At 43.2% G+C, this 27,920-nt stretch overlaps 1 protein-coding gene across 3 annotated transcripts in view; it reads left to right on the top strand.

The window, feature by feature from the left end:
• PAMR1 (peptidase domain containing associated with muscle regeneration 1) overlaps positions 1-27,920 on the top strand; it is a 65,301-nt gene that overhangs the window by 23,111 nt on the left and 14,270 nt on the right. For all 3 annotated transcript variants that reach the window (XM_054026743.1, XM_054026740.1, XM_054026741.1), the window contains exons 5-6: positions 4,638-4,855; positions 10,011-10,118. In XM_054026743.1, coding sequence (XP_053882718.1) covers positions 4,638-4,855; positions 10,011-10,118 — 326 coding nt within the window. The remainder of the gene's footprint in view (positions 1-4,637; positions 4,856-10,010; positions 10,119-27,920) is intronic.

Below are 27,920 nucleotides of genomic sequence, written 5' to 3'. Positions count from 1 at the left end.
GTTTTGGGGCAGGGAGAAACAGGCTCAGGTTACTCTGAATTTGTGTGAAAACAATTCACAGTTAGTTAACTGGTGCGGTTCTGAAACCCATTCTCATTAATGTACCTTTCCCCCCCATAGAATCACAGACATTAGAGAGGGAAACTCCATCAGACAGAGATGGAAAATGCCTCACATGAGGGGGTGCCCACCACTTGTTGTAGACTTCAATAGATCACATGGTCAGGAAGTATTTCCTGATATTCAGCCTAAATTTTCCCTTTCTAAATTTCATATAATTACATCAAGTGATGTCCTCTTGAACTACCCTAAATAATTCTTTTCCATCCCTGATGCCTATAAGCTTCCTATATTTGTATCGTTAGTTGTTCAGTCAATCTACGTATCTAGCCCTTTTAATCTTCCCCAATGGCTCAGTCTCCTCAGCCCTTCATCAGGGTTTCTTTTCCGGTGCCTGAGAGTCTTCATTTGGTGCAATTAATTTTGTTTTTGAATGTGTGTGGCAAAGAGCTCACACATACAGCAGAAAGCTCGGCCGGGGATCCGATTCAGCCCCCACCAGCAACTACAATAAGAACATGAGTTAAAGGCTTCACATCAATCTTTCACCAGCTTTGGAGACCAGGCAAAGAAGCAATGTTAGGTGTTGTGCACCTTTCTAACCACAGATTTAAAGATAGCTTTAATATTAAATCAGAGGAAGGAAAATCACCCAAGGAGAAAATAAATGTGGGGGTTCCTTTGACATTAACACCAGCCCCTTTATCATGCTCACTACTGTGTAGTTATTAGCAACAATAATTACAAACACTAACAGTGGTGAAACCTCCTCAGAGCAATTGCAAGTTTCTGTAGGTACCTTCAGGGGTGGCCAGATATAGCAGTGCCTATAACATGCTACTGGGAGTTTGGTATTCAGATGACTGATGCTGCTCTGTATTACTCTTAATGGGACTGCGACACATTTCCTTTGCTTTTACAAGTGCATTGTTGGATTGGGCTGTAGCTCACTCCGTGCAAAAAGCAACAAGATTATAAATGATATTGCTTTACATTTATGTACGAGATTCTTTCATTCCTAAGAATGCCAAAGTGCTTCACAAACGGTGGGCTTGACCCTGCTTTCAATCCTAACAGTGGGGGCAGGATTGGGTCCTATGTTTTACAGCATCAGTGAATGCAGCTATCTCTGGGGTGGGAGGATGCCAGCTGACTGGCACAGATCAGCAATGTACAAGAAAGAAAGGAGAAGGCAAACCTCTACACTTGCCAATAGTGCAATGGGATCTTTAATTGCCAGGCAGAGTAGACAGGGTATTTGTTTTTAAGGTGTCATCCGCAAGAGCATTGTAGGGTATGCTGCATGGGAAGCCTGCTAGGAATTAAACCTGCAGCTCTATACTACTCTGTCCCCTCCCTTTCCAGGGGGAGGAGTGATGGTTCTGTGCCTGTGAATGTGTGTTACTACTCAAGCCCTTTGAAATTGTTATCACTACTGCTGCCACAGGGCGCAAGGTATCTGATTTGAATGGACATGTGGCATTACCCTTGTGAGAGCTTCCTTCTAGCTGATTTGATCATCTTTCCATTGTGGCCATTCCCCACACAGTTCAGCAAACTCAATACTAACCCTCTACCTCCCTTGCCACAGAGTCCCACTGTTAGGGTGAAAGTGTCCAGAAGCAGAGTCTGATGAGGGAGCTTCCACTGTTGGGTTTAGGAGACTCAGTACTTTAAACTCCACCAAATCCTTCCATCCTGGTCCTGCTGCCTGTGCCTGGCTCTTTAGACTTACTCCACTTCCACATAAACAAGCAGATTCCCTCTGCCACTGTTACTCTCAGCTCAGAATAGTAATTGTTAGCAAACGGTTTGCGGAGTCAGCATGATTCCTGACAACAGCACTCCATGTTTCCTGGTCTCTACATAGCCCCAGCAAACCCTGTGTGATTGCCACCGGGCAATGCTGGTGATCCTATCTGTGTGAAGCAGAAAGGAAACAAGTGACCCCTAGACACCAGCCAGGCCAAGTTTCTATCCCTTTCATCAGGCCTCTGTTTGTTATCTTCCCAAACATAGCAAGAAAGGTATACAAAAAACCAACACTGACAACAATCTGCTTAAAGGTTTGGACTAGGATCTACCAGCTGGTCCTATTTGCCAGCAAATATCCTTCCCCTGCTCCCCTCCCCTGCATTGCTAAGCTCTCCTTTATATTCCGTTGAGAGTGTGGGCTAGTCAGGAGTGCTGATCAGCTGTGTCAGCTGATTCCCAGCACCTGTCTGGGGGGCTGCTCTCTGGCCTAGGGTCAGCTGCTCCCTATCTCTCTCTTCTCCCCTCCCCCCAGCCAGAGCTTTAAAAGGGCAGATTGCCCTGTTGCAGTGGAGTGTGTGTATATCTTTTTTTTATATATATATAAATAAAAAATATAAACTCTCTTAATCTTACAGGACTGAAAATAAATCATCTTCTGACTTGAGATGTGCTATGCTATCCTAGGAGATTTGGCTGACCAGGCCTGCTTTGATAAATGGTTGCTGTAGTAGTTTGTTTTGTGTGTGCATTTTCTAGCCTCATTTTTCTTTAATTTGTGATTTATCATGCTCCCTCAGCCCATGTCACATCAGGAGATGAGATACAGCTCTCTAGGTAACGCACAACTCACAATCATTTTCTTTTATGCTGTGACAGAGCTGTATCTTGGAATTGTTCTTTTCCTTTGGAGAGAAGCTCACCCCCTCCCCAGAGGTGTATTCTCAATGCACCCACTAATAACATCACCTCACTCCTTTTCAGTCTGAGGATCTTCAAGCATTTCATTAACATCAGGGAATTTGGCATTATAATATCCAGGACAGTTAGGAAAATAGCCCCAATTTTACAGGTGACGAAATTAAGGTTAAATAACTTGCCCATAACTGTGCTTTAGTCAACAATAGACTCCAAGATTTCAAAAGTGTTCAGTTGACTCCAGTGGGAGCAGAGTTAGGACAATGAGAACTTCTGAAAATCCTGTGCCAGGTCTGTCAGCTCCCATCCCTGCACCTTAGCCATGAGGCCTTGCCAGGGCTGGCGCAACCCATTAGGTGACCTAGGTGGTCGCCTAGGATGCTACAATTTGGGAGGCGGTGACTGTGGTGGTATTTTGGCGGTGGGACCTTCCACCGCCTCTGTGGGGGGTGGCATTTTGGGGCGGGACCTTCTGCCGCCTAGGGCAGCAGAAAAGCTGGTGGCGCTCCTGGGCCTTGTGCATTTGTATGAATCTATTGCTTCTGTAAGAGCAGATCCCAGGGCTTGATCAGCCAAAGAGAGTTTGTTCTGAGGATGTCATGCTGGTAACTTGATATCTCATGGGTAAGTAACAGAGTGTCAGACAGAACTGGAATTTGGACTCACCAATTGCTCTTGAAGTTTAAGTGAAACTGAGATGAATTAATGTCTGATGTTTATTGAAAGCAGTTGCCATTTTTTTCTCATCCACCTTCCAACAGACCCTTATGAAAACTCTGGGCCATATCTTCCTCTGGTGTAACTTGGTACAGTGCCATTCAACTGCTCATTCAATGGAGCTATGCCGATTTACACCAGCTGAGGTTCAGCTGTTTCTCCAAACACAAAAATAAGTATTGAGTGAAGACAAGTGAGTGTGTATTAACGTTAGTCTGATGGGAGGGGATAGAAGGGCATCAGCCATTTCACATAACATAGGCTTCCTTACTCTCTGAAGCCACCGAGTCCCCAGAAGAGGACAGTCAGGGGAAATCAACTGTAGACTGTAGGAGTATGCTGAGCATCCAAAATGATTGTGCATTTTTCCCTTCTCTTCAGTTAGAAAATGTCAGACTGCCAGAGCATTCAGTCCACCTTTGAAGAGGTAGCATGATAGACTCGGTCTGATCCATTATATCCCTTAAATAAACATGGTCTACAAAGTTGAGAGTTTTCAGGGAGAATGGGAAGATTAAAAGTTACATTTTAAAAATATTCTACTGAGCGGTTAGTGGTATGGTGTTCTCTCAGGCACAGAGCTTGGAATCCTTACCCTGGACAGTGATGTAGAGCACAGCACCTCAGGCAATTGCTTATTCTCTAAAGGCTTTTTTTTATTAGCTCTCTTTGTCTGTTTTTCATTCATATTCAGTTTGAATATTTTGGCTTTGTGCTCTGCTAGCAGCAGCATGTTATACTGTTAACTAGTGAGTGCCTTGCTCCATGGCTGATACAAGAGGATAGATAGCGTTTACTGTAAAAGCCTCCAGATATTACCCTCTCCCTTCTGCATTAACCCTGTCCCTTCCCCCTTACACAAAGGGTGTAAGTACTGGCTATTGACAATCAGTTCCTGTTTTATCTTCTGATCTGAAATAAATTGTGTTTTCTTTTTGTTACCATTCTCTCTCTTTCTATCTTATTTCTAAGGGACCTATCATCATAGTTTCTAAATGCAGAACACAACAATTTAAGTAACAGTAATAAAGTCCAAAATAGAGTTTAGTTCTCTGCCCCTCCAGGGTATCCAGCTGTTATCCTCTCCTTTAGATGGATGCTGTAGGGGGGCAGTAGCCTCTGAACTGAATTAGAAATACAGTCCAGCCAGGTGAGAGTGACAGTCTGATTTTGATGTCCTTCTGCCTCAGGTTTGCCATGCTGAGCCTGGAGTTTGACTACATGTGCCAGTATGATTATGTGGAGATCCGGGATGGGGACAATATAGATAGCAGGATAATTAAGCGTTTCTGTGGCAATGACAGGCCGCCTCCAATCCGAAGCACTGGGACCTCACTCCATGTTCTCTTCCAGTCTGATGGATCCAAGAACTTTGATGGGTTTCATGCTATCTTTGAAGAAATTACAGGTAAAGGAATCAGAAAAAGCACACGGCACTTTATTCTCATTAATTCAGTCTCACTAATCTTTCTTGCTGTTCTGCTTCATTAAAAACTTTCATGCTGTGTTGCCAACAGCAGTTTATACAGATAGGTATAGTGAAGGTACAAAGTCAACATATGGCTTGCTAAAATGAAGCTCTTCTAAAGTAGACCCCAGCCCCATTATTTGTGCAAAGACTCAACTGATTGAAACAGTTTAGGGCTGAAGTTTCATGGGTTTGTGATGTTTCTTTTTGCACCAAAGAACTGGAAATGAGTGATGAGATGGAAATTTTGTGCACAACTCCTTGCAGTCAGGGAGTTGCTTGAAGTAGTACGTGGAAGCAGAGTAAGCAGTTTAAAATGGTAGAAACCTGTTGCATTTCTGGTGTATTGCCCACGTGAAAATACTTTAATTATTTCTGCTGCTTCACATTTCAGATCAGTAGGGCTTTTTTTTTAAAATTGTTTGTACAGGGAAGATGCAGAAAGCTCTTCCCATATAAAAAGCAAACAAAAACATTTCTCTCTCTCCTTCAGTGAATAATGTGATGTGCTAAATGTTTTTAATGAAAGAAGTTGAGTTCCAAAATCCCAATCTATTTATTAAACGCATTAAGCCTGAGTCTGATCTCATTTACACAGGGGTAGCACCTTCCCCTCTGCATTACTCCCTTTCCCTTCTGCCTGCCTGCCTGCAAAGGAACACTGGGAATGCGGATAGCCCTGTTTTGCCTTCTGATCTGAAGGCAGCTACATGCCTTGTGTCTTCCTTGTATGGGCCAAGTCTATAAAACCTGTCCATAGAGTTCTTAGCAGAGGAGGCCAACCAGTGTGTGCTGGTTTGCCATAGGAAAATCCTACAGGATCTATAACAGCTAACATTAGGATTTCCCAATCCCTCCGTGAAGTAAGACATATGAGACCCCAGACACACATCAGTGTCCCAGATTTAATGGGATCACATGAGCTGTAAATCTAGTTCAAGAAGTTCAATTAGTTCATGTAATCTTTGCAGCTAAAGCACACCTGAGCTCCAAACCTATTGGGGTTCAGCTGTTACTAATAACCCAGGGTGCAGTTAACAATCTGAAATGTGCACACACACAGGACAAATGGCTGCCCCACTTCTGCATTTACTGAATCCACTTCTCTACTTGCTGGTCCCTATAATACAATCATAATCACAGCAGGAACAGTTAGATAATGAGAGCTAGCATTGTGCTAATGAAAGGGCTGATGGAAAGCAAAAGTTGCCTCCACCAAATGAAACCTGGTGTGGGGTATGTTGCATAAGGCTGCCTACACTCCTAGGCCTAACATTTTTGATATGGAGTAGGATGAATTGATTCCATTTTCTCTGCTCAGCATGTACCTCTTAGTATTCTAGCACTGTTCTGCACTTTATTTCCACCCCATTATTAATGGTATTTATTTGAGACTGGGTGGCTGCAAGCATGGTAATCCATGCAGAGCATGATGCAAAGGGGTGAGAGTTTGTCAGGAGGCCTCATTGTGCACTTTATTATGAATCTGCCCTGGCCTGATGAGTAGCTGAAGTGAAAAGCTTTTGAAGCTCTCACTATGTCTCTTTATGTGAAGTGTTAACCTGGCCAGCAATACTGTTCATGGGAAGAATACAATGTACGGGGGAGGGGGAGGGAGGGAGCTGAGGGACTGAAAACTCTGGCAGCATGCAGCAAGCTTCAGCATTCAGTCTTCTGAAATCCTTCTCAATGCAAAGCCCCAGGGGGTAGCTGACATCCATGTAATAGGCTGAACAGGGCTCACTAGGTCAATCACCTGCATGATTGTTGAGAACAGGATCAGGTAAACACACTCCAAGGCTGAGCAATGGCCCAAAGGGATACTATGGTATCCGTTGTAGCTTAGCACTGGACTGAAGAAGATAGGAAATGTGACTCATGCAGTGAGAGCAGAGTTTTTCTATTTACATGTGTCCACCTTTGTGGGGCACTTTGTACTTGGGTCACCTTTCTTCTGGGGACCCTATGTGGGATAGATTTTGCAGAAGTCGGCTCAGAAGTCATGTTCTTTGTGAAACGATGACACTGATTGAACATGGGGAAGTATCGAGTCCAAATGGTCAGAGGAACTTAAATGCAAAATAATCTGCAAAAAGTATGTCCCTAGAGGAAAGACCAGTGGACAGCTAGTTAATAAAAGATGCAGCTTAATCAGCTGAACGGCCTGTACTGGAAGCAGGTGTTAACCACCCGAGTGCAGCAACAAACACTGTGTCAGGGATAAAGGGTAATCCAGTCTTTGGTGAGTAGCCAGAAGTGACTAAACTGACCTTAGATGTGAAAGACTGGGGGAGGGAGGAAGATTGAAATAAAGTGAGCGGGATAATTCCCTCTGCTCCTGTGTGTGGTTGTCCTTCTTTAATAATCCCCTTGTGGAAGGTGAGGGATTCCCAGATGATTTGCTGGCAACTATTACTCGTGAAACATTATAAATGTCAATACAAAATCCCATAAGTAGGGAGAGGAGCTAACTTCTCTTCATATTTATAATAGAGACAAGCTGGGTGGGCTTGACAGAATGTGTGTCCATGGAAATAGAAAGGTTCTGGGAATATCCTAGTTATGTGAGTTTGTTGGATAAGTTCTATTGAAACAAAATGTAGCTGGAAAGTGGAAGACTTTTTTTTTTTCCTTGCAAAAACTATTGTGAAAAAAATGTTTTCCAACCATCTCTCCGAACTAGTTATAGATAGTTACATGATACCCATCACATTGGAGAGATAGAGCCAAATCAAATAGAGCCACCAGAGAAAAACTCCCATTGAGTCCAATGAGATTCAAATTTGGTCCACAGGTCTGTTTGTACGACAGGCCTAGTAGATGCTGTCTTAATGGTTTTCATATGCAGCCAGGAAGGAGTTACAATTCCTCAGGTGAAACCAGAACACAAAAGGGGAGCAAAAATTGGATGTGTGGGTGTTCTGGTGCATTCTGTGTTTTAGATTTTTAAAGGGCACAGTGAACTATGACAGATTAGAAATAATGCTGGATCTGGCTTAATGAGAATCACGACAGTCACCCGTAGCCACTGGGGTCAGTGGATACTGATCCCTGCCATGTGACATGGGGCGGGAACTTTTGTAACCTTGTTCCATGTCATATGACTGAAGCCAGGCCATAAAGACTCATTTTTATCAGCTCTTCTGTGTGTCACACCTCCATCATCATAACCTGTATCCATGCTCATTCATTTGACACAAGTGGCTCCACAGAATAAACTGGCAGACAAATAATGGCTTGTGCTATCAAGACAGAAGTGATAAATAAATGTACCATTGGTCCCACTGCATTGACTTCAACTGACAGGAAGATATGCCTTGTCGGTTGCAAAATATCAGTGCTTCCCCGGCTCTTCAGCCTCTTCTCTCTCTTTTTTTTTCAAATGCATTTTAGAACAGCAGGAAAGAACAAAACGATCATTTGTAAGCTTTTCAGGAATTTGTTATCCTCCTCAGTCACACTTTGAATACTCCCCCCCATCTTCATATCCAAGTCTTTAAAGAGATTGTGCAAGGTTTTAGCAGTGGCTTTCACAGGCCAACCTAAATACAAATAGCTTTACATCTCCACATGAAATCTTGTCGGAAATCTGGTTTTGATGTTATGAGTGGAGTTCTGTTTCTCTTTCACCAGCTGGGCCAGAGAGACTTGAAAAGCCTGTTTCAATAAAAAACTTTGCAAAAGAATCAGCTGATTTGACATGTGCCATTCTGGGTTTCATCACATTGAGAGTTTGAATATATTAGTGCCATCTCTGAAACTGATTGTTCTGGTTGAGATTGTGGTCTAAGGGGGCAGCTAGAGCGCTACCGACCCTGCTTTGCTCCATCAGTGATGTTTAGTGGTAGAGTTCATTCCTCCCTTGTGTTAAAGTGGCAATTGGTGTATTGTTGATAGACAGCTGTGATCTAAGTGAATTAGAATTTACTCTTTTTATACTTTTGTAGCAATGATGGACTAGAAGTTCAACAAATAAAGTTATGAGGAACCTTTAGAAAGTCCCCTAAAAGAGCATTTTTATGGCAAATTGGGGTGAACTCTTCAATTTGGATCTAGATGTGAACTTTACAGCTCTGGCCCAACTCGGTATGATGGATCTGAACCAGAACATCAGATTCAAAACTTCGCAGACTTTGGAGATGTTCCTATTTGAATCTGGATCTAAATTTTATGATTTGGGCACTAGTTTCTACCTGATAAGACCTGAGTTCAGGTTGATTTTCTTCTGAAACAGTTGAGAACTACACTACTGCTTGAAGTAGTGCTTGCGTTACATTCCATTATAATAGAGGAAATACAGAACCCTGAGGGCCTAAACTCAGTTCTCTGCAGATAAGTGGAAGAGGAACTGACTTTAAGCAGTTTGTTTTAAAATGTATTTATTTGTAGCTTTAAAGGTGCATTTTTAAAAAGGGAGAGCAGGCATGGTGCCCAAACGTGTGTGCAGCACAGTGGCTTTTGCTTTTGTTAGTAAGCCTGGTGCATATGCAAATAATTAGCTATGCATGTAGATACCCATTTATGCTTAAAATTTCTGATCTCTTTGTGCCACTTCACTAATTGCACCTGGGTAATTGTGCCAGGAGGCATCCCAATCGGCTGGTTCCCAACCTGCTTCCTTTGCCAGTTCAAGGTCATCATAATCCTGATTTAAAAGCTCATAATAGGGGTCAAGAGGACACAGGAACATCAATCATTGCATTTGCATCCAGGACCCAAGAAGACAGCTAGGTTTCTTTATGGCAATACTGCTCACAAAGCCCAGGATGAAGTATGTAAGAGATAGAGATAATGTGACCCCTCAGGTGAACCCACTGTAACTTGAAAGCAGTGATAGAAAGATGGGGGACACGACGGAAGAAGAAAAAGGAAAAACAACCACCAATAAAAGGTTTCACATCCTGAGATCTTCCTTCTAGCAGGGAAGGAAGAAGATTGGAGGGCTCCTTGAATCTACTGAGTACTTCACCCTACATATCTAATTTACCTGGGAGGCCTTTAGAAACTACTGTGATGAGTTCTATAGAAAACCGTAGCTAGCTGGGTAGATAAGAACCTTATGAAAGACTGAATATTCTTGCCTCTTCTTTTGCAGCTTGTTCTTCATCTCCATGTTATCATGATGGAACATGTATTCTTGATAAAGTTGGTGCCTACAGATGTGCTTGTCTGGCAGGCTATACCGGGAATCACTGTGAAAGCTGTGAGTACAGCCATTGTGTGTGTGTGTTTGTGTGTGATCAAATGCTGTCGTGAACTTAGCCAATTGGTAACTGTTTATATATTTATTTATGTGTAGGTTGATTATAGTAATGGAGGATATAGTGAGCTCCCCATAGCTCCATTAAAGGCATAGCACCTGCTTTCTATTAGGATTGCCATTGAAGACTGCAAGGATTTTATATGCATCATATACAGAGAGTATATGGAAAGTTTGTGTTGGAAAAAACCGTACACGGGGAGACTTATAAAGGAGCATACTTACTATGAGAGATGTGTATCCAAGCAGCCATTTTCCATCCTATGGGCAGGGTTCCTCTCTTCTACCACCAACCATTTCAGTAGTGCCCCAGATGCTATTGCTTTAGCAAATGGCAACCTTTTGGGCAGAGATATTCTGCCTGCCCTTACAGGCAACAATAAGGTGGAGCAATAGCAGTCATCACTGACACAGGGATTAGGTGCAGGGCAGATCAAACAAATGGTAGCTTCTGATCCTGTACAGGTGGATGGTCCCAGTTCTGGCTCTTTATTCAAATGGGGGAGCTTTTGTTTCTACCATGCCAAGCGTGTGGTAAAATAACTGGATTCAGGTGAGATCAAGCCATTTTTATCCTGGATGCCTGAGTAAATTATTTTGCCTAATGAAGAATTTAAGGCTGAGGAGGAATAAGAACTGTGCAATATATGCTAAGATAACGGCTGTGTCAACTGCATCAGCAATATCTCAGGTCATTAGGCCAGGTGGAATTCCAAGTACACCTCTACCCCGATATAACGCTTCCACGGGAGCCAAAAAAAATCTTACTGCATTATAGGTGAAACCGCGTTATATTGAACTTGCTTGATCCGCCGGATTGCGCAGCCACCCCTCCCTGGAGCGCTGCTTTACCGCTTTATATCTGAATTCATGTTATATCGGGTCATGTTATATCGGGGTAGAGGTGTATTTGACTCATGATTGAACTCTGGGGGTATCTGGCTTATGACTGAAACAGTTTACAATGTTAGTGCTGAAAACTACTCCAAATGAAAGCCCACTATGCCGTATTTGCCCATCAAGATTTTCATTTTATGGCTGTGTAAGCCATTATAAGTCTGTCCTTATGTGATTTCACATCTTTGCTCATAATGAAGATTTCATAAAATTCCTCAGGGCCAAGTTCATCCCCTGGTGTAGCAACCTGAGTGGAGTTGCATTGCTGCAATGGCTTTAGCCCCTTATGTCCCTGGCTGTAAGTGGAGGTGAAGGACAGTAAGATTTTTACAGTTCCATAACTATTTCATTCATATGACTAGCTTCATCTCATCAAACACCAGAGTCAGAGGCAAGAAAGTGAAACTGACTATACATAAACATGGTATTAACTTGTCTAGTTTCACAGGGCAATACACAGAGCAAACAGAATAAATGGTGGCAAAAACAGAGATACAAACATCCATTTTGGTTTTAGAAATCCAAGTGGTGCTTAGTAATAGGGTTCAGGGAAGAAGCAATTTAAAATACTTTTATAAAATGATTTTTAACTTGACATGACTCCTTTAATTTGATTTAAGAAGGAACAGTGCCATTGGATGAAATACTGAGGATTTTATGATGTCTGATGCAGCATGTGGTCCTTTGGCTTCTGTGGAAGAACATTTTTACAGCACACACCTCACACCCTTTCTGTCAAATACAGAAGGCTTGATATTTTTTCCCATGCATGAATTCCAAACATCTGAGTGGGAAAGCATCATGATAAAGTCTCTGTTCAAACTGGCTTCTGAGGAACATTTTTAAAGATCTTTCCTTTATTGTTGCCAAATTGTATCCTAAACTTTGCCAAGAAAGTACATGGGGGAAAAAAGCAGAAAATCAAGTTTGATTATATTTTTCAGAGCAAAGGGACAAACTGAAAAAATATCCATGGCAGTAATACTTTAAAAATGGAGTCAAGTAGTTTCCTAACAGAGTTGTAGTTCCAAGAATTACATGGAGATCGAATCATGCAATGTAGCTTTTCACCAACCAGATCCTGCAAATATGGAGCTGAGGGGGAAGTGTAGGCCAGCTTTAGTTTTACATAGGACATTTAAAGTGAGGTCACCTTTGCAGAATTGAATAAGCAGTTCTGGAAACCTTGGGTCTGAGTCCCCTTCCAATTTTATTGGAGTAAATGGGCAGTAATCCTGCTGAAGTCAATGGATTTATCTCAGTGTAAAATGGGTATAAGTGAGAGGAAGATTAGTGCCTTTGAATATTAAATTGATGTAACAAAATTAAATTGATGTAACAAAATTTGCAACAGAAGGCAGCCTTGCAAAGATTTTCATGGGGAACAGTTAGAGAAACTAGACCTGCATTCTCTCGAGGAATAGAGACGGAGGGAGCATCTCCGTGAGGCACAGTGAAAGCCATGTAAATGGGACTGAGACAGATTCAGCAGAAGTTAGAATTGTAAAAGGTATATAGTACTGGATCATCTAGACTCTGACCATGCCAATGCAGAATTATTCCGTGTCAAGTCTAGTTTTAAATGCGCTAATATAGAGGGTCATTCCAGACAATAAGGAGAGCTGCTTTAATGGTACAAACTTCATTGAACCATTTTTTTCCTCTAAACTAAATTCTGTCACTGTGATGACATGGCCACCATGTTCAAGCTGCTTCACTGGGACAATATTCAGCCTAATTATTCTGTCAGTTACAATTTGAGGTATTAATAAAGTGATTAAAGGCCACAGCTCAGGCTCTCTTCTATCTCATACAGTGGCAGCCAGGAAATTGTCTTATCATTTACAATTAGAGGTATTAATATGGTGGTTTAAAGGCTTCAGCTGAGGGAACTGAGTTGAGGACACATGTTAAAACATCTGATAATGATTCAGTCAAGCATGTTTAAATGGACAAAAAGTGGGTGAGGTATTATCTTTTATTGGACCAGCTTCTGTTAGTGAGAGAGACAAGCTTTCGAGCTGACACAGAGCTCTTCTTTAGGTCTATCTAATATCCTGGGATTAACATGACTACAACAAAACTGCATACAAAATGCATGAGAAACTACTAATTGAGACAATTCTGATTCCTCTGTGATGACCCTATTAAATAGTATCTATCACATGACCTTAAATAACAAAATGCCAATCAGTGGAGAAGTTTAAGTAAGGGTTTCATTACTTTCCCCCCATAAATACAAAAAACACCACTCCCAGAGTCTGCCTACCTTTAAGAATGTTGTTATGATAATCAAGTAAATAGAGAAACCTAACATTACATTAACAATACTTTTTGCCTCATTCTGTCCTCACACTGAGTTCATTGCAACTCCATTGACCTCAACAGAGTTAGCTGTGATTTACACTGGTATAAGTGAAATCAGAATCAAGCTTTTTGTTTGTGCATGTGCATGTGCGTGTGTGTGTGTGTGTGTGTCCCTCTCTCTTTCAGTAATCATGCGGTCATAGACATTAGAAACAGCAAAGATCTGATCATCTTGTTCATTTCTCTCTTCTCTGGGTTGTTTCCTGCAATAGCCAGGGACAGAATAGTAATAAATCCTTGAGAGATATAAATTGAAGCAACGGTAAACTGGGTAGAGGTCTGATCCTGTTGCTTCATGCACGGAACTGCCACTCAGAGTCATCATGTCGCTGATGTTTTACAAAGCGATGGATTGTTCTGCAATTGCAGACAGAATTGGTGGAGTCTTTCCTAAAATCACAAAGTTGAGTTTGTCCTTTGAGGACAAACTGTAGAAAGATGGCAGAGCTACTTGAGAGCAACGAGTGAGGTGCTCCCTCCCCCACTCTTTCCATCCCAGGACTGAGCGTTCTGACTCAGTAGCCCTCCCAGGGCCCGCTGGCCCCACAAGCAAGGGACTCTGACCTCTTCCTGCTCTGAAATTTCCTGTTACCTTTGTTTAAAACAAAACCAAACAAACTTGAGTTCTTGAGCAAATGCAGGGATCTGAGACTGAATGGGGAATTCATTGCTCAGATCCGATTTCCATTTTTCTTCTGTTTCTCAGTCCTGTTTGCCAGGAGCAAGAGATTTGTTCTACATCTTAATGAAGGGCATAGCCAACAGACTCAGCTGTAGCATGCTGTTTCCTCACTACTACTAGAGTTTTCCTTAGCAGTTTTGAGTGGGCCTATGAAAAATTGTTTCAGGCCCCTTCCCACTGCAACTATCATTGATCCCCATCCACTGTCATCAGACAAATTAATACGCACAGGCCTGGCTTGAGGATTTGGAGAAGGCCAGTAAAGAAAATCATTGAGATTCCCTCATACTTAACTGACTTGTTGTATATAAAAAGGGGAGGAAACTTTATCCTCCGTCCCCCAGCCTCCTGTTGTCAGAGAAGTGGAGCCCAGCTGTCTGTGCTGGGTTTGTGTGGAGGTTATACAAGTCAGCATTTCAATCCTGTGTTTCAAGGGACAGATCTCTAGATGAGGCCAGGATTGAGGGCTTTTTACTGATAGACAATAGGTGTCTACCTTTTCAAACTGGACTCCTTATGTGATCAATGCAAATCATCATTGTAACTCAGTACCTCCAAAGGGAGCCACTGCTGTTTTTTCAATTAGCAGGTGCATTATCCTACTGTATGTGCATCATAAGGCCAAGTACATGCCTCATGGTTGTACTTTGGTAGTTCAATGGTAATAAAATGCCTCTGATTCATGGGAAGCCACTATCAACCCTTAGGCTCAGCTCTGAGACAGCCAGGGGCAGTACGCAGCTGTGCCACGCCAGGAGGAGGAGCCCTGAAAAAGAATGTGACTCTTCAGTCACAATTACTTCCCTGCTCCCTGCACCCATTTCTCCAAGTAGGAAATAATTTACTACAGGTTTTTAATGTGGGTGCAACTTGCTTCTTCCCTTGCATCAGCTCAGCTCTGCTAGTTGATGCGTTGGGGAGGTGAAACCAAGACTCCACCCACTGCCCATCCTCTGTCCTTGCTCACCTGTTTGGGATGAGGATTAGCAAGAATACAAGCCCTGCTCCCTCTCACACAGATAGACTTGGAGGTGTAATAAAGTGAGTGCTAATGGGCTTGTCTTCATTGCAGAGTTAACTTGAGTCCCATCCACACACAAAAACACTTCACTTGAATGTGACCGTGCTTTTAAATTAGTTTGGCTGGCCTGTCTGGAGGTATAAGCTAAAACTTGAATTAGCAAAACTCATGTGCTTTTAATATGACCTCTCTGTATGTGGGCACAGGCACAGGCACCGATTTTCCATTGTACTGGGGGGGGCTCGACCCCCGGCTTTGCCCCAGGTCCCACTCCACCCCCGCCCCACCTCTTCCCACCCCCCTTGCCTCTTCCCACCCCGTTCTGCTCCCTCCTCTGAGCACGCCGCATCCTTGCTCCTCCCCTCCCCCCCCTTCAGCCTTCTACATGCCATGGAAGCGCAGGGAGGGGGAAGCGCTGATTGGCGGGGCCTGCTGGCAGGCAGGAAGCATTGGAAGGAAGGAGAGGTGCTGATAGGGGGACTGCCAGTGGGTGCTCAGCACCCACCATTTTCACAGAGTTGGTGCCTATGGACACAGGCTAGGTCCACTGGAGTGCCTGTAGTCCTCCAGCTCCTTCCTATCTGCCCAGAAAGGACAGACAAGTTCACCCACAATTCACTGGGGTGGTGGAGGGGAACAATTCATAGAGCATCTTAGTTTACTTCATCACAAGAACCATGGGATGTGCTCCAAAAAGTCTTAGTGCTACACACAAGTGAGTGCAGTGACAGTGTGGACACAGCAGCTCAAGTGTTATTGCATACTGTGGGGTCTCCCATTTGAGCTAAGGTAACTTGAGAAGAGTAACTCAAGAGTTATTTACTCTTAATTGCAGTGAAGACATACCCAATGTGACTACACAAGTAGGTCTTACTTCTCTGTACATCTCTTCATAGCTACTTAGGATGGGGTCTCAATGCAATAGTGATGTGGCTAGTATTTCTCAACATTTTGGGAGAAGGCCAGTTATGATGGAATAAGGCCCCTCTCCATCATCTTTCTCCTATTGTACTTATTGAACCTCTTATTGGCTTTTATGCCCCTTGCTGGGTATAACTCATTTTGTGTGCCTTAGCCTTTCTGATTTTGTCCCCCCATGCTTGTGTATCTACCATAAAGGACACTGCTTACCTCACTATGCTACTGTTGAGGAGATAGATATGTTTAAGAGGTAGGCATAGAGTTGCTTAGACTACAGAAAACATTCACCTGGAATACTATAATGAAAACCCCGTTTTCCTTGATAGTAATGGTTGTAAGGAGAGAAAATTGGTTTTGGGGTTGGAGAAACAGCATGGTGCAGAGGACAGAAATACAGTCTGAGTCCCAGCTCTGCCACTGACTCACTGTATGGCCTGGGACAAGTCATGCAATAGTTTTTCCGTCAGTGAGAAGATGTTGATAACCTTTGGCTGCCTGGTGGCAGTGGTGGGAGGAGTCATCAGCTTATATGGTTGCCGTGCTTTGAAATTGTAATGGGCTAAGTATTGTTACTGGGAAACAGGTGTTTCGAGCAAGCCTGAAGGAAGCAGCACCATTTTTAAATTGTTTCTCCTGGTCCTGTCACCGATTGTTTTTCAATGCCCATTTGACATCCAGCAGGATTAGACCATATGGAGGTAAAAATGCCTGAGCCCTGTCTATAGCATAGACTCCAGCACTGCTACCACTGGGGACAGTTAGAGCTCTCAGTTCTCCTAGTTTTCGCTTCATTAGGAAAAGATGTACAGTATATTTTAAACTGATTTTAAGGTACCTTGTGGTACAACAGTAGGGGGAGCCTGGGGTTTACTTCAACCTGCTAACCCATGTTAAAACTACAACTTTCTTGTCTTCACTAGAATTTTACCTTGTGCTAGTTACCATGTGTTACCTTTTCCCTAGTGAAGACAAGGCCTTTCTGTGAAAGCAGTTCAATCAGATTCAGCCCAGATTCTGTCCTGCATTTTATAGAAGGCACAGCTCAAGGGCATGGGTAAAGGTAGTTTTCACTATCTTTGCACTTTCTGAAGTCTGGGCTGACACAGTCCCCCTTATAAAGCTAATTTATGGCAACTTTTCACAGAGACCTTCAGCCAGAATAGTTGAAGCACAGAACACTCTAGCCACACCCACTCCCATCTCCAACACACCTGGGCCTACTACTATCATGTCCCTATGCTAGTGGCTGTGAGGAGGGTTGGCATAAAGTCATTACACTAGATCTATGATCAGGAGAATACCTAGTTGGGGTGTCCTGGTTGCTTTCGGCTCCTTTATACCACAGGACGAGTGCAAAGGAGCCAGAATGTAGCCAAGAATTTGGGACTCTACCATCATTTACTCCTTGCTCTCTCTGGAGACTGCCAGTGTGGCTGCTAATTAATACAATTCATAGCTCTTCGGGTACAAATGCACAAACTGAAGTTTGTGGTAGTCTGAGAATCACATTGAACACTTTCCTGGTATGCTGAAGTACTAAGTGTTTCCCTCTGCCTTTCTTCAACGGTTCTTCTCAGAGATTTTGCTACTCTGGGATTCAACCATCTGTGAAGCTGACTGCCCTATGTGCTCCTGTCTGCTACACACTGTGGGCCCAATTCTTCACTGCCTTGCACCTTATGGAACCACTTACCTCTGTGCTAAGTGGATATAAAACACTACCAAATCGGAATGGTAGCATTGTACACCCACTTTGCAGAAGTGTGAATGATGACATAAGCTACAAGGCAGTGGGGAATCACACTCACTTCTTGTTCTCTTTCGGGCTGCCCCCATACTCCTCCTTGTTTTGTTCACATGCTCAGCAACTGTTTTTTTTCAGCCAATCAAAGTACCTTGCTTAGCATTCTCCAGCAGGGTGTTGTCTCTGCATTTTATTTCATTCAGCTCTCTTCCTCCCAATACCCTCATACCATCACTTGGTAGTTTTGATCTCATTTTCTTAAACAGGCAAACAGCACAGACCATCATAAGTCTCTTGTTTCTCTTATGCATTCAAGGGCTGAACAGGCCTTTCTGTAGCCCAAACTAACACAGGTCTAGATCATTAAGATGGTGTTTTTCTATTTGATCATTATTTTTGTTACATTTAAGACACGTATACAAATATTTTCTTGAAGCACCTGGTTTTTCCTTGCAGGTCACGCATCCAAGTGCTGACCAGGCTTGTCCCTTCTTAATTTGAGATCTGACAAGTGGAATGGCTTTGGGCCAATTTCATAATTGGCTGTAGTGATGAGAATATAATCTTTTATACTACTGTGGTTTTCTTTTTCAGCTGCATGAAGGTTGCATTCTCTGCGGTGTGAGAATGTAACATTTACAAAGGGACATATTTTGTAATTTGTTCTGTGTATTAATTCTCCATGTGCATAGAGAAGGTGAGTGGTGGGGATCATTAGGATTTCAGTTAGCTCAGCATCCTATGAACAAATAGGTCCAATTGTATAATTAAATAGGCCATCTGAATACCGGAAAGGTTATAACCAGAGACACAGTTTTCTAAGGACTAAGAACAATGCTGATAAAGATCAAGTGGCTAATTGTAAGCAGCAGTCTCCAAATTGCCTCCTGATGAATAAATCACAGTGGGTGACCAAAGCATATTTTCACATGGATACTCTCTCATTCACAGAAGCAGGGAGATGGAAAACATCAGGGGTGTGCTCCAATTGGCTGGAAGGGAATGAAAAGATTTTGGTTTCAGTAGGGATTACATCATAGATTTGTCTAATTATTCCTAGCTGGTGGAACTGTTGCAGAAAAGAAAATTACTTGTGAAGAGGCACAGAGAGCAGGACTGGAAATCCACTGGGTAGAATACCTGTGGATTGATGATCAACTGTTATGATTTCCTTTGGGCTTCATATGAGGAATGATAATTCTTAATGTTTATACTTTTAGCTTCAAAGACATGTTATAGATGGGTAAACTGAGACTGAAAGGGTTAAGGAGCCAATCTAGTTCCCTTCACCTCTCCCCCCACTTCTGCAGATAATGGGAGTACTGATCACACAGGGTGGAGCTGGACACTGGGAGGTTGCTAGAGGGTATGCACCCAATGGATTCTGAACAGTCTATCTCTGTTGGGCCTTTGTCTGCACTGAGGTGCTGGGCCTGAGATAGAAGGGAAATGAGGGTAGAGACAGTTGATCCATAACCTTTATTGGTTGGCATTTCTCCAACACAGTCAAAAGTGGAAGCTACAGAAACCGGTTGACCACATGATCATCTGCAGAGGTTCTTTGCAATCTTGTAGGAAAGGAGTCTTCTGGGGAGTTCCCCTGTGCTTGGCCTTGGAGTGGAGGACAGGATTTGCCACTTAGGGTATGTCTACTCTGCACCTGGGAGCATGCTTCTCAGTGTGGGTGGACAGACACATGCTAGCTAAAGGACCCCCTGGATATGTACTAAGGTGGTTAGCCCAAGCCATCATCTGTTCAGCCCTCCACTACACTGTTATTTTTCATATGCTAGCTCAAGCAGAGCTAGCACGTCTGTCTACTCATTTTGGGAAGCACATTTCCAGCTTCAGTGTAGACATACCCTGAATTAATTGGCCGAGGCCTCTGAAAGTGACTGTGCTGGAGCTGAGGTTAGGATTCAGGAATCACCAACCTCTCTCACCATGAATGTAGATACAGTGGATTCTGCTTGATAGCAACCTGGATATTGACAACTTCTGGCTAATAGCAGCATTTAGGAATCAATACTGTCCCATTGACTTTAATGTTAGTGGGATTTCAATATTGGCAACAGCATGCCACTTATTAACAACATTTTTTGGAAGAAACGCCCCAGCTGCAGACAGGTTTGCGGGGCTGCAACCCGGGAAGGAAGCAGTGAGACGTAATGAGTCCAAACGCCTGTGGAGCACAGGGAGAGGTACAGTGCAGCCCCACAGGCACCCAGTGCCCCCGCTCCCCATAGAAAGCCCTAGTGTCTAGGCTGCAGCACCTCTCCCCACTGCTGCGTTGCCCAGAGGCTGGTTTGCAAGACTGCAGCCAGGGAAGGCATGTCCCAGCACTTCCTTCCATGTCTGGAGCCTCGCAAACCTGCCTTCCAGATAACAGCAACATTTTGCTGGCAACTGAGGGGTTACTAGTAACTGGAACATACTGTACTATGGTGACAGGCACTATATAGCTAGAGGATTTTGGCTGGTATTCATGTGGCAATAATAGTTCAGTAGCAGAGTTCCCTAGTTCTTGGAGATTCGGTCATACAGCTTATTATAAAAAGTGCCACAGTTAACATGAATATTTTTCTAAGAATAGATCCACCCTGCCTCGCAGCTTCTGTACAGAATGTCTGCTGCAGTATTTATATCTAGGGTTGGCAGAATTCAATTTCTTTTTTTTTTTTTTTTATAATTTCACTGAATAATATCAATGTCTATTTTTAAACTTTTTTAAAAAATCAAATTAAACTTTCACGTTTGGGGAATCTTATGGTGGGGGGGCTACAATAATGATTTATTGACAGTGGAACTAGAGATTCAAAAAGTTAAAGCTTTATAACTAATGAAACACAAATTATCAACAGCCTATGTCAAAATATGCAAAGTAAATAGCCTTAAATCAATTGCTAACCATTTCTCAAGGTCATTTTTCTTATTTTGCCTATCTGTAAATTTAGATAACTATTGATGGAAACATTTTTTGCATAGGTTTGTGTGCATATGCTGAAATCTTTCATTGTTGTATGCAGTGATGTATCCATGTAGTGTCCCAGGATATTAGAGAGACAATGTGGGTGAGTGTAAAGGTGCGGGGATCACCCCTGCGGCGCCTCCTGCTGGTTGTCTCAGTGAATTAGCCCTCCAGCCATCAGAGCGCCCTCTGCAGGGCCGATGTCCCACTTGTAGCTGGCCCCGTGTCCCTCCCAGACCCCGGTGCCCCTTTACCCTGGGGCTGCCCCCTGGCAATACCCCCACCAGTCTCTATGGGTGTCTCCTCTCTAGGAAACCCCCAACCCTCTAATCCTCACCTTGTCTCAGTCTGGGCTACTGCCAGTCATCACCAAGCCCCCACTCCCTGGGGCAGACTGCAGTGTAAAAGCCACTCATTATAGGCAAAGGGGTTCAGACCTGCTGCCTTCCTCTGCCTCCCAGTATCTCTATGGGCCTTAGACCAGGCCCTGCAGCCTTGGGGGTTGCCAGTCTGGAGCTCCCCTGCTCCTCTGGATCTCCCCAGCCCTGCTTCACTCCCAGTACCCTTTCTGCAGGCCAGGGGTCGGCAATCTTTCAGAAGCGGTGTGCCGAGTTTTCATTTATTCACTCTAATATAAGGTTTTGCATGCCGGTAATACATTTTAACATTGTTAGAGGGTCTCTCTCTATAAATCTATAATATATAACTAAACTATTGTTGTATGTAAAGTGAATAAGGTTTATAAAATGTTTAAGAAGCTTCATTTAAAATTAAATTAAAACGCAGAGTCCCCTGGACCAGTGGCCAGGACTCGGGCAGCGTGAGTGCCACTCAAAATCAGGCAGCACGCGTGCCATAGGTTGCCTACCCCTGCTATAGGCAGCCAGGCCCTGCTCTCCCCCAGCCTGGAGAGAGAGCCTCTGGCTCTCAGCCTTTTTATACAGGCCAGCTGTGGCCTGATTGGGGCGTGGCCCAGCTGCAGCACTTCCCCAATCAGCCCAGCTTAGCAGCTGTCAGCCACAACCTTCTCCCAGGGCTGACTTTAACCCTTTTTCCGCTGGAGTGGGGGGAGCTGCCCCACTACACACCCTCCCCCTTAAGATCCCGGGGATGTGTGAGTTCCTATCTCCCCAGCATTCCTCTCAGCTGGCCACGCAGGGAGTCCCTCTCCTTGCACATGCTCTCCAGTGCAAGGCACAGCTTTCCCATGGTAGCCCTTCCAACTCCCCCATGGGATCCCAGGTTTGTCTGGGGCCTCCCTGCCCCTGACAATCCCCTCTTTTGGGCCCTGATCATCACCACCCCCTCCTTCGGGGTAGTCTTGGACCCAGCCTGGTCCTCTGGCCTCCCCCTTCTTCTCTATACAGCACCAAACACACAAACATATAGCATATGCACACACACAACCACCCATTGAGAGAAGGGATAATATCCTCCAAAGCAATTCAGCTTTCAGCAGGCCCTTGCTTCAAGGCACAATGCATTGATCAAACACAAAAACTCATAGCACCAAACAAAGCAATTCTCTTGATCAGTGTGTACTGCAGCCCACAGAAACCCTTTCCCCTTCCCTGTCTCAGCTGCAGAAAGATGACACACCCTCTTTTAAATCCCTACCAGATCATGTGGCAGGCAGGTAGCCCTCAATCCTTTCCTGGCTGTTTTACAGAGTCACACAATGTTTATCACTCAGGAAGGCCACTTAAGTCCTCCCCACCAACAAGAGCCAGGAATTTACAGCTCTCCCCCCCCCGCCCCCACCGTGAGTGTAGATTAGGGAGAGAAGGAATAAATGTAGTTGGCATAAATGTTATCAGAACTTTGTTGTTCACATGGAGTTTCAGAACCCAATGAGCAAGAGTGGAGAACAAACTTTATGAAAAATATAGATGAGAATAAATACCGTAAGGATCAGGTCTGAAAATGTAGTTAATTATGGGGCTTTGTGAAGTGCATCCCAGTGCTCTAGGATAGCTGCTGAGCAGTTCAGTGGAGGCACTGTCGATTCATGTGCTAATCACTCTGGGGCACTGGATCATCTGTGCCTGCAGGGAGCTATCACCTGGAAGAGCTAGTCTGCAACAGTAGCAGTTGTGAGTAGCACATAGATTGATATGAAGATACATTTATTTTACATTGAATCAAGTTTCTCATTTTTCTGAGAGGGTGAGTCCCAAGCTACTCCAGTGTCAGAGGAAGCAGCATGGTCTGGTGGATAAAGATATGAGGAAACTTGGTTTCTGTCCCTAGCCCTGTCACCAACTCACTGGCTGACTTTGGGCAGGTCACTTAATCACTCAGTGCCTCGGTTTCCCCAACAACATGGGGATGATGATAGCTATACATTTTTGTAAAGGTCTTTGAGATATATGGATGATTAGAGCTAAATATTATTATTCTAACTAACTCTCTTCAGGCAATCATTTTAATAATCTTGCCCTCAAAAGAAAAATTGGAACAGAAAAAATAAAAGGTGATCAAATGAGACCCCACTCCCCCAAGGCAAAATTCAAACCTATTTTGATTTAACACTCTTTATTTCAGCGGGGTTGGAGGCATCCTGTATCTATAAAAGGCATTGAGCTGCATGAAGTTCATGCAGGTAGAGCTGGGTGGGAATTTTCCATTGGAATGATTTTCTGATAGGAAATTCACTTTCAGCAAATTTGAAAGTTTCCCAGTTTTGCGGGAATCTTTTTATTTTCAGTTGGAAAATGGTTCCCAGATCCATGGCTCCCTTACTCCTCAGTAGCCTGCCTGGAAGGCCACTAGTTAGCCTGGCCTCCCAGGCTCCCTGACTCTCAGAGCAGTCTGCCAAGTGGATTGCCCCAGAGCCAGCCCTTTCTAGTTCCCAGGCTCCCTGAGCTGCCTGACTCTCCACCCAGTGGTCTGTCAGAGCTCTGTGCAGTTCAGGAAGCTTCAGAAACATTTAAAAAACACCAACCAGTGTTTCACTGCGTTTCAGAACGATTTTTTTAAAATTTTGGAATTTCTTGTGGAATGAGAATTCTGATTTCCTGCCAGATCCATGTGCACATCTCTGCTAACTCCTGTATATGAATTTCATTCAATATGACACTAACAAACAATGTTCCAGATGGAGTCTGTAGGCCTCTCTTCAGCTACAGAACAAGTACATCAGAAGCAGAAGCAGCTTCCCCTCCATACTGCCCACTGCCAAGGCACCTCAGTCTTGACCTAAGGGAGTGCACTTAGCAGGGGTGAGAAGAGAGATTAGTCTCTGCGGCTCATTCAGTTCAATCCTTGGCTTCTCAGCTGAGATTGCCAACACACTCCTTACGCAAAAGCAATCCTGCAAGTGAATAGAAAAACCTTCCCTGAGAGCAGTTAAATAGGCACAACGTGTTGTACACATTCGAACAAAGGTCAGACTGGAAGCAAATCTCTGACTTGGGACTGTGTGACCAGATCAACTTCTTTAGTAGCAGCATCATTAAAAAGCCTACACAAGCAATTTAAAAACAAACAAACAAAAAACATTTATAGGCCCTATTGTGTCAGATTTTAGGAGGATGGACTGGAAATGCAAGCCTTGCATTAGGACCAGTGATGATAAATCAGGTATCATCTGGGCATGCAATTTATTATTGAATAGGAGATGCATTATTTAGATATAATGTATTATGTTTATATATATATATGGGGAACTGGGTGGGAGAGCAGAAAAGTGGCATTTGTTTGAACAACAACGAGGCCATGGGACAAGAACAAATGGCACCTCCAGCAGGGAGTTGAAGGACACTGAAGGGAGAAAAAGTGCAGTTGATCCAGTTTCTCCCATTGAAGATTATGAGCATGAAAACCATTTCTAAATGACAGATGATTCAGAACTGAGGAATGTCTCCCAAAAGCAACTGAAAAAGGAAGAGGAATCTGCACTGTATTATTTATAATGGAACATCTGACTTTAAAAACATTTGTTCGTTTATTCTAGTTTTTTCTGAATGCAAAAAAAAAAAATCTGTCCAACAGGGAACAGTTTTAATATATTTCACGAGAAAGATATGTTTTTCTTTTTCCAGGATGTATCAGTAGGAGACAAGGGAAGATGCTATTAAATTTTATTACACAGTCCATGAATGTGTTATACAAGCAATTGAGACATCTGTTTTTTTTGTTAGAGCATCTCTTTAACAACAGTGCAGTCCCAACTGTGTCAGCATTTCTGCTAGAAAGACCTGCAGCCATCCCACCTTGTGCTTTACTCTTTCAGCTCTCACAAGCTATATAAGTCAGGCAGTGGCTGAGTGCATGCTTACCTTAGGTACTGCAGTGATGAGGATCTGCCTAGGATAGATTTGCTGTGAAATGTCCAAGGAAGACTGCAGGTTGAAAAACAAAGAGAAATTAAAGATAGGAAAGATCTGTTAGATAGTCCAGTCCATTTGCCCACCAGTGCAGGATTGTTCTCTCCAGGGCTTTTCTAGTGCATTGTCTGGTTGAATTTTCAGTTCTCAAATGGCAAATTCTACTGCTTCCATTGGGAGTCTATTCTACAGTCTAAAAGGAAGGTTTTCTTGATATTCAGTAAGAATTTTCTGATTCTTAATTTCATCCTATCACTCCTAGACACACCCCTTTGTGCTGCCCTTAATAATTTCTAGCCATCCTTGATCTTTTCAGACTTCAGAGTATTGTAGGCTATTAGGCATTGCTAAGGTATACGTGCTCAGCCCTGAATCTTTCTTCATGGGCAAATTCCACATAATTTATGTCACTTTTCTTTGAACTCCCTCCAGTTTTTCTATATCTTTCTAGCAGTGAGGTGCCCAGAACAAATGCAGTATCCAAGGCACGGTCACACCAGTGCCATGTGGAGAGGGATTATTTTCAGCTCCAAGACATGATGCATCTGTGTTTAGGTAGCCCTAGAGTGCACTGACTTTTGTGTTATGGTTGCATTGAAAACTCATGTTTAATTTGATGCCCATTATCATCTTGTGTTCATATTTGCCTCCCAGAACCTCTCTCAGTTACTCCATCTGCTGGGTTGCAGGTGGGTGTTCTCCTCTGTTCTCAGAGGGGAAGGCATATAGCCTATGCAGCAGAGTCTGAAAGTCCTAGGCAGCCTAAAGCTATTGCTTCAGATGCTTGCAGAGTTGTCTCAATCGGTCATTCCTTCAATGTAAATAAATTGCAGTTGTTTATGGTTATTCTTCTGTTTGAGTCCTTAAAAATCAAGGTTCTGTTGGCTCTGGGTGGGCATAAAAGGTCTGATGGTACTTTTCAGAGAGACTCTGCTTGTGTCTGATCAAAGTTTCCCTACCCCCAACTAGTATGGCCATCACACTGGTGCTGCATCTACATAGCTTGAAAAAGTGCTGCGGGAGGAAATGTTGTAATCTGAAAAGCTTGGCAGTGACTGCCAGGGTATATGACAGAACAGGAGACATTGCATTGACACCAAGTTGCTCCCTTTGTCTTAGAAGTAGGATAAGAGCCATTGATGCCTGCGCTTGACTCACCGAGAAAGTCCTCCTCCTACAGTTTATCAGACAGGTTTTTCCTTCTTCTGGCCCACTATAGCCATCTAATAGATTCATAGATTCTAGGACTGGAAGGGACCCCGAGAGGTCATCAAGTCCAGTCCCCTGCCCTCATGTAATGCTACATCTGATCAACATGTGAAAGCCATAATTACTTAAGAATCCCCAAAGGTGTGAAAGTAGAATCACAGGACAAATAGAAATCACTTTTTTCAGAGAGAGGACCTGATCCTCAGCAGCTGGCAGGTTCAGGCTCATCTTGCTTCAGAGTGAGAGTTTGACTTAAAACCAGATCTCCAACAGAGGTCAGCTGCTACAGAGAATTATAAATAGAACCAGGTGCAGATGGCTGGACATGTTGCTGGATTGTATGGCATAGGGTTAGGTATAAATGACATCTACTTTCACAAAGTAGTCCACTATTTTTTTTAAAACTTTTGAGAAATAGCTGCACAGACCACTGTGGAGGTTGGGTGTATCCTGAAAGGAGTTGAGAATGTTGAAAGGCTTTAACAAAATATCTCAGACAAAGAAGACCATCCTAAAATTCAATTGCATGCACTATACAATCTGAGGGAGATGAGAATCAATCAGGTTCATGCACCTGACAGGCAGCCATCCAAACAATGAAAGGAAAGAATTAAATGAAGCACACAAGGTGCTTGGATTTCTTTCAGGATCATCAGTGGAGATTTCATTGCAAAAAGTGGCCATGAGGTGAAAAGGATAAGGGCCCAATGGAGCTGTGTAAAATACAGTAGGGGAAAAGGATGAAAAGGAAGAGAAGCTGAAAGGAACAAAACAACAGAGAAACTCAAAAGGGTAAAGGATGCTATAAGGGTAACTTTATTACAACTGCCAGTCCAGTTATTATAGAAGACAATGCAGGACTCAGCTACAATAGCGCAATCTGATGAATGCACCGTGATATAAAATCTTATTAGTTTGATGAGATCAAAAACTAACATACAAAATGATCCAAGGAGAAAACAAAATGATTGACTAATTCTGCGCTTACCAGTGGCAAAGGTGAAAGAACAGGACAGAAGTGAGATAAATGTTTGAAAGACTGTTGTATCAGAAAGGAATAGACACACAGCAGGTAAAAATATAGGTAACAAAAGGAATGTCTTTATTAATAATACTTAGCCATTATATGATGAAAGCACTGTAGAGATATTAGCTAATCCTCACACCATTTCTGTGAGGTAGGTAGTTTTATTATCCTCATCTGGGGGATATAGAAAGCAAAGTAACTTACCAAGACCCCACCATGAGTCTGTTGTCAAGCTAGGATTAGAACTCAGGACTTACAACCCTGTGCTCATTCCTCTTGGTCAGTGCCTTTATTAAAATAGCCCATGCACAAGTGATTTAGCTCATAATTTTGATGTTGGGTGTTGTACCAAGATAATGGAACTGAACTGTTAAAGAGAACCATGAGATGGACAAAGCTAAGAAGGTCACCAGACTGGAAACCAATATAATGAACAGGACTGGAAACTGAAGATCATCATGTAGGATATCAAGCAAGAAAGATACCCTGAGTCTGTGATATTCTCCCAGAAAAAGTTATAGTAGCTGGACAAAGATTCTATCAGAATGGATCCCAAAGATTGGGAAGCACAATTTAAACTG

This window comes from Malaclemys terrapin, chromosome 4 (genome assembly GCF_027887155.1).
Source record: "Malaclemys terrapin pileata isolate rMalTer1 chromosome 4, rMalTer1.hap1, whole genome shotgun sequence".
NCBI lineage: Eukaryota > Metazoa > Chordata > Testudines > Emydidae > Malaclemys > Malaclemys terrapin.
This window is presented reverse-complemented; position numbering and strand designations above follow the sequence as displayed.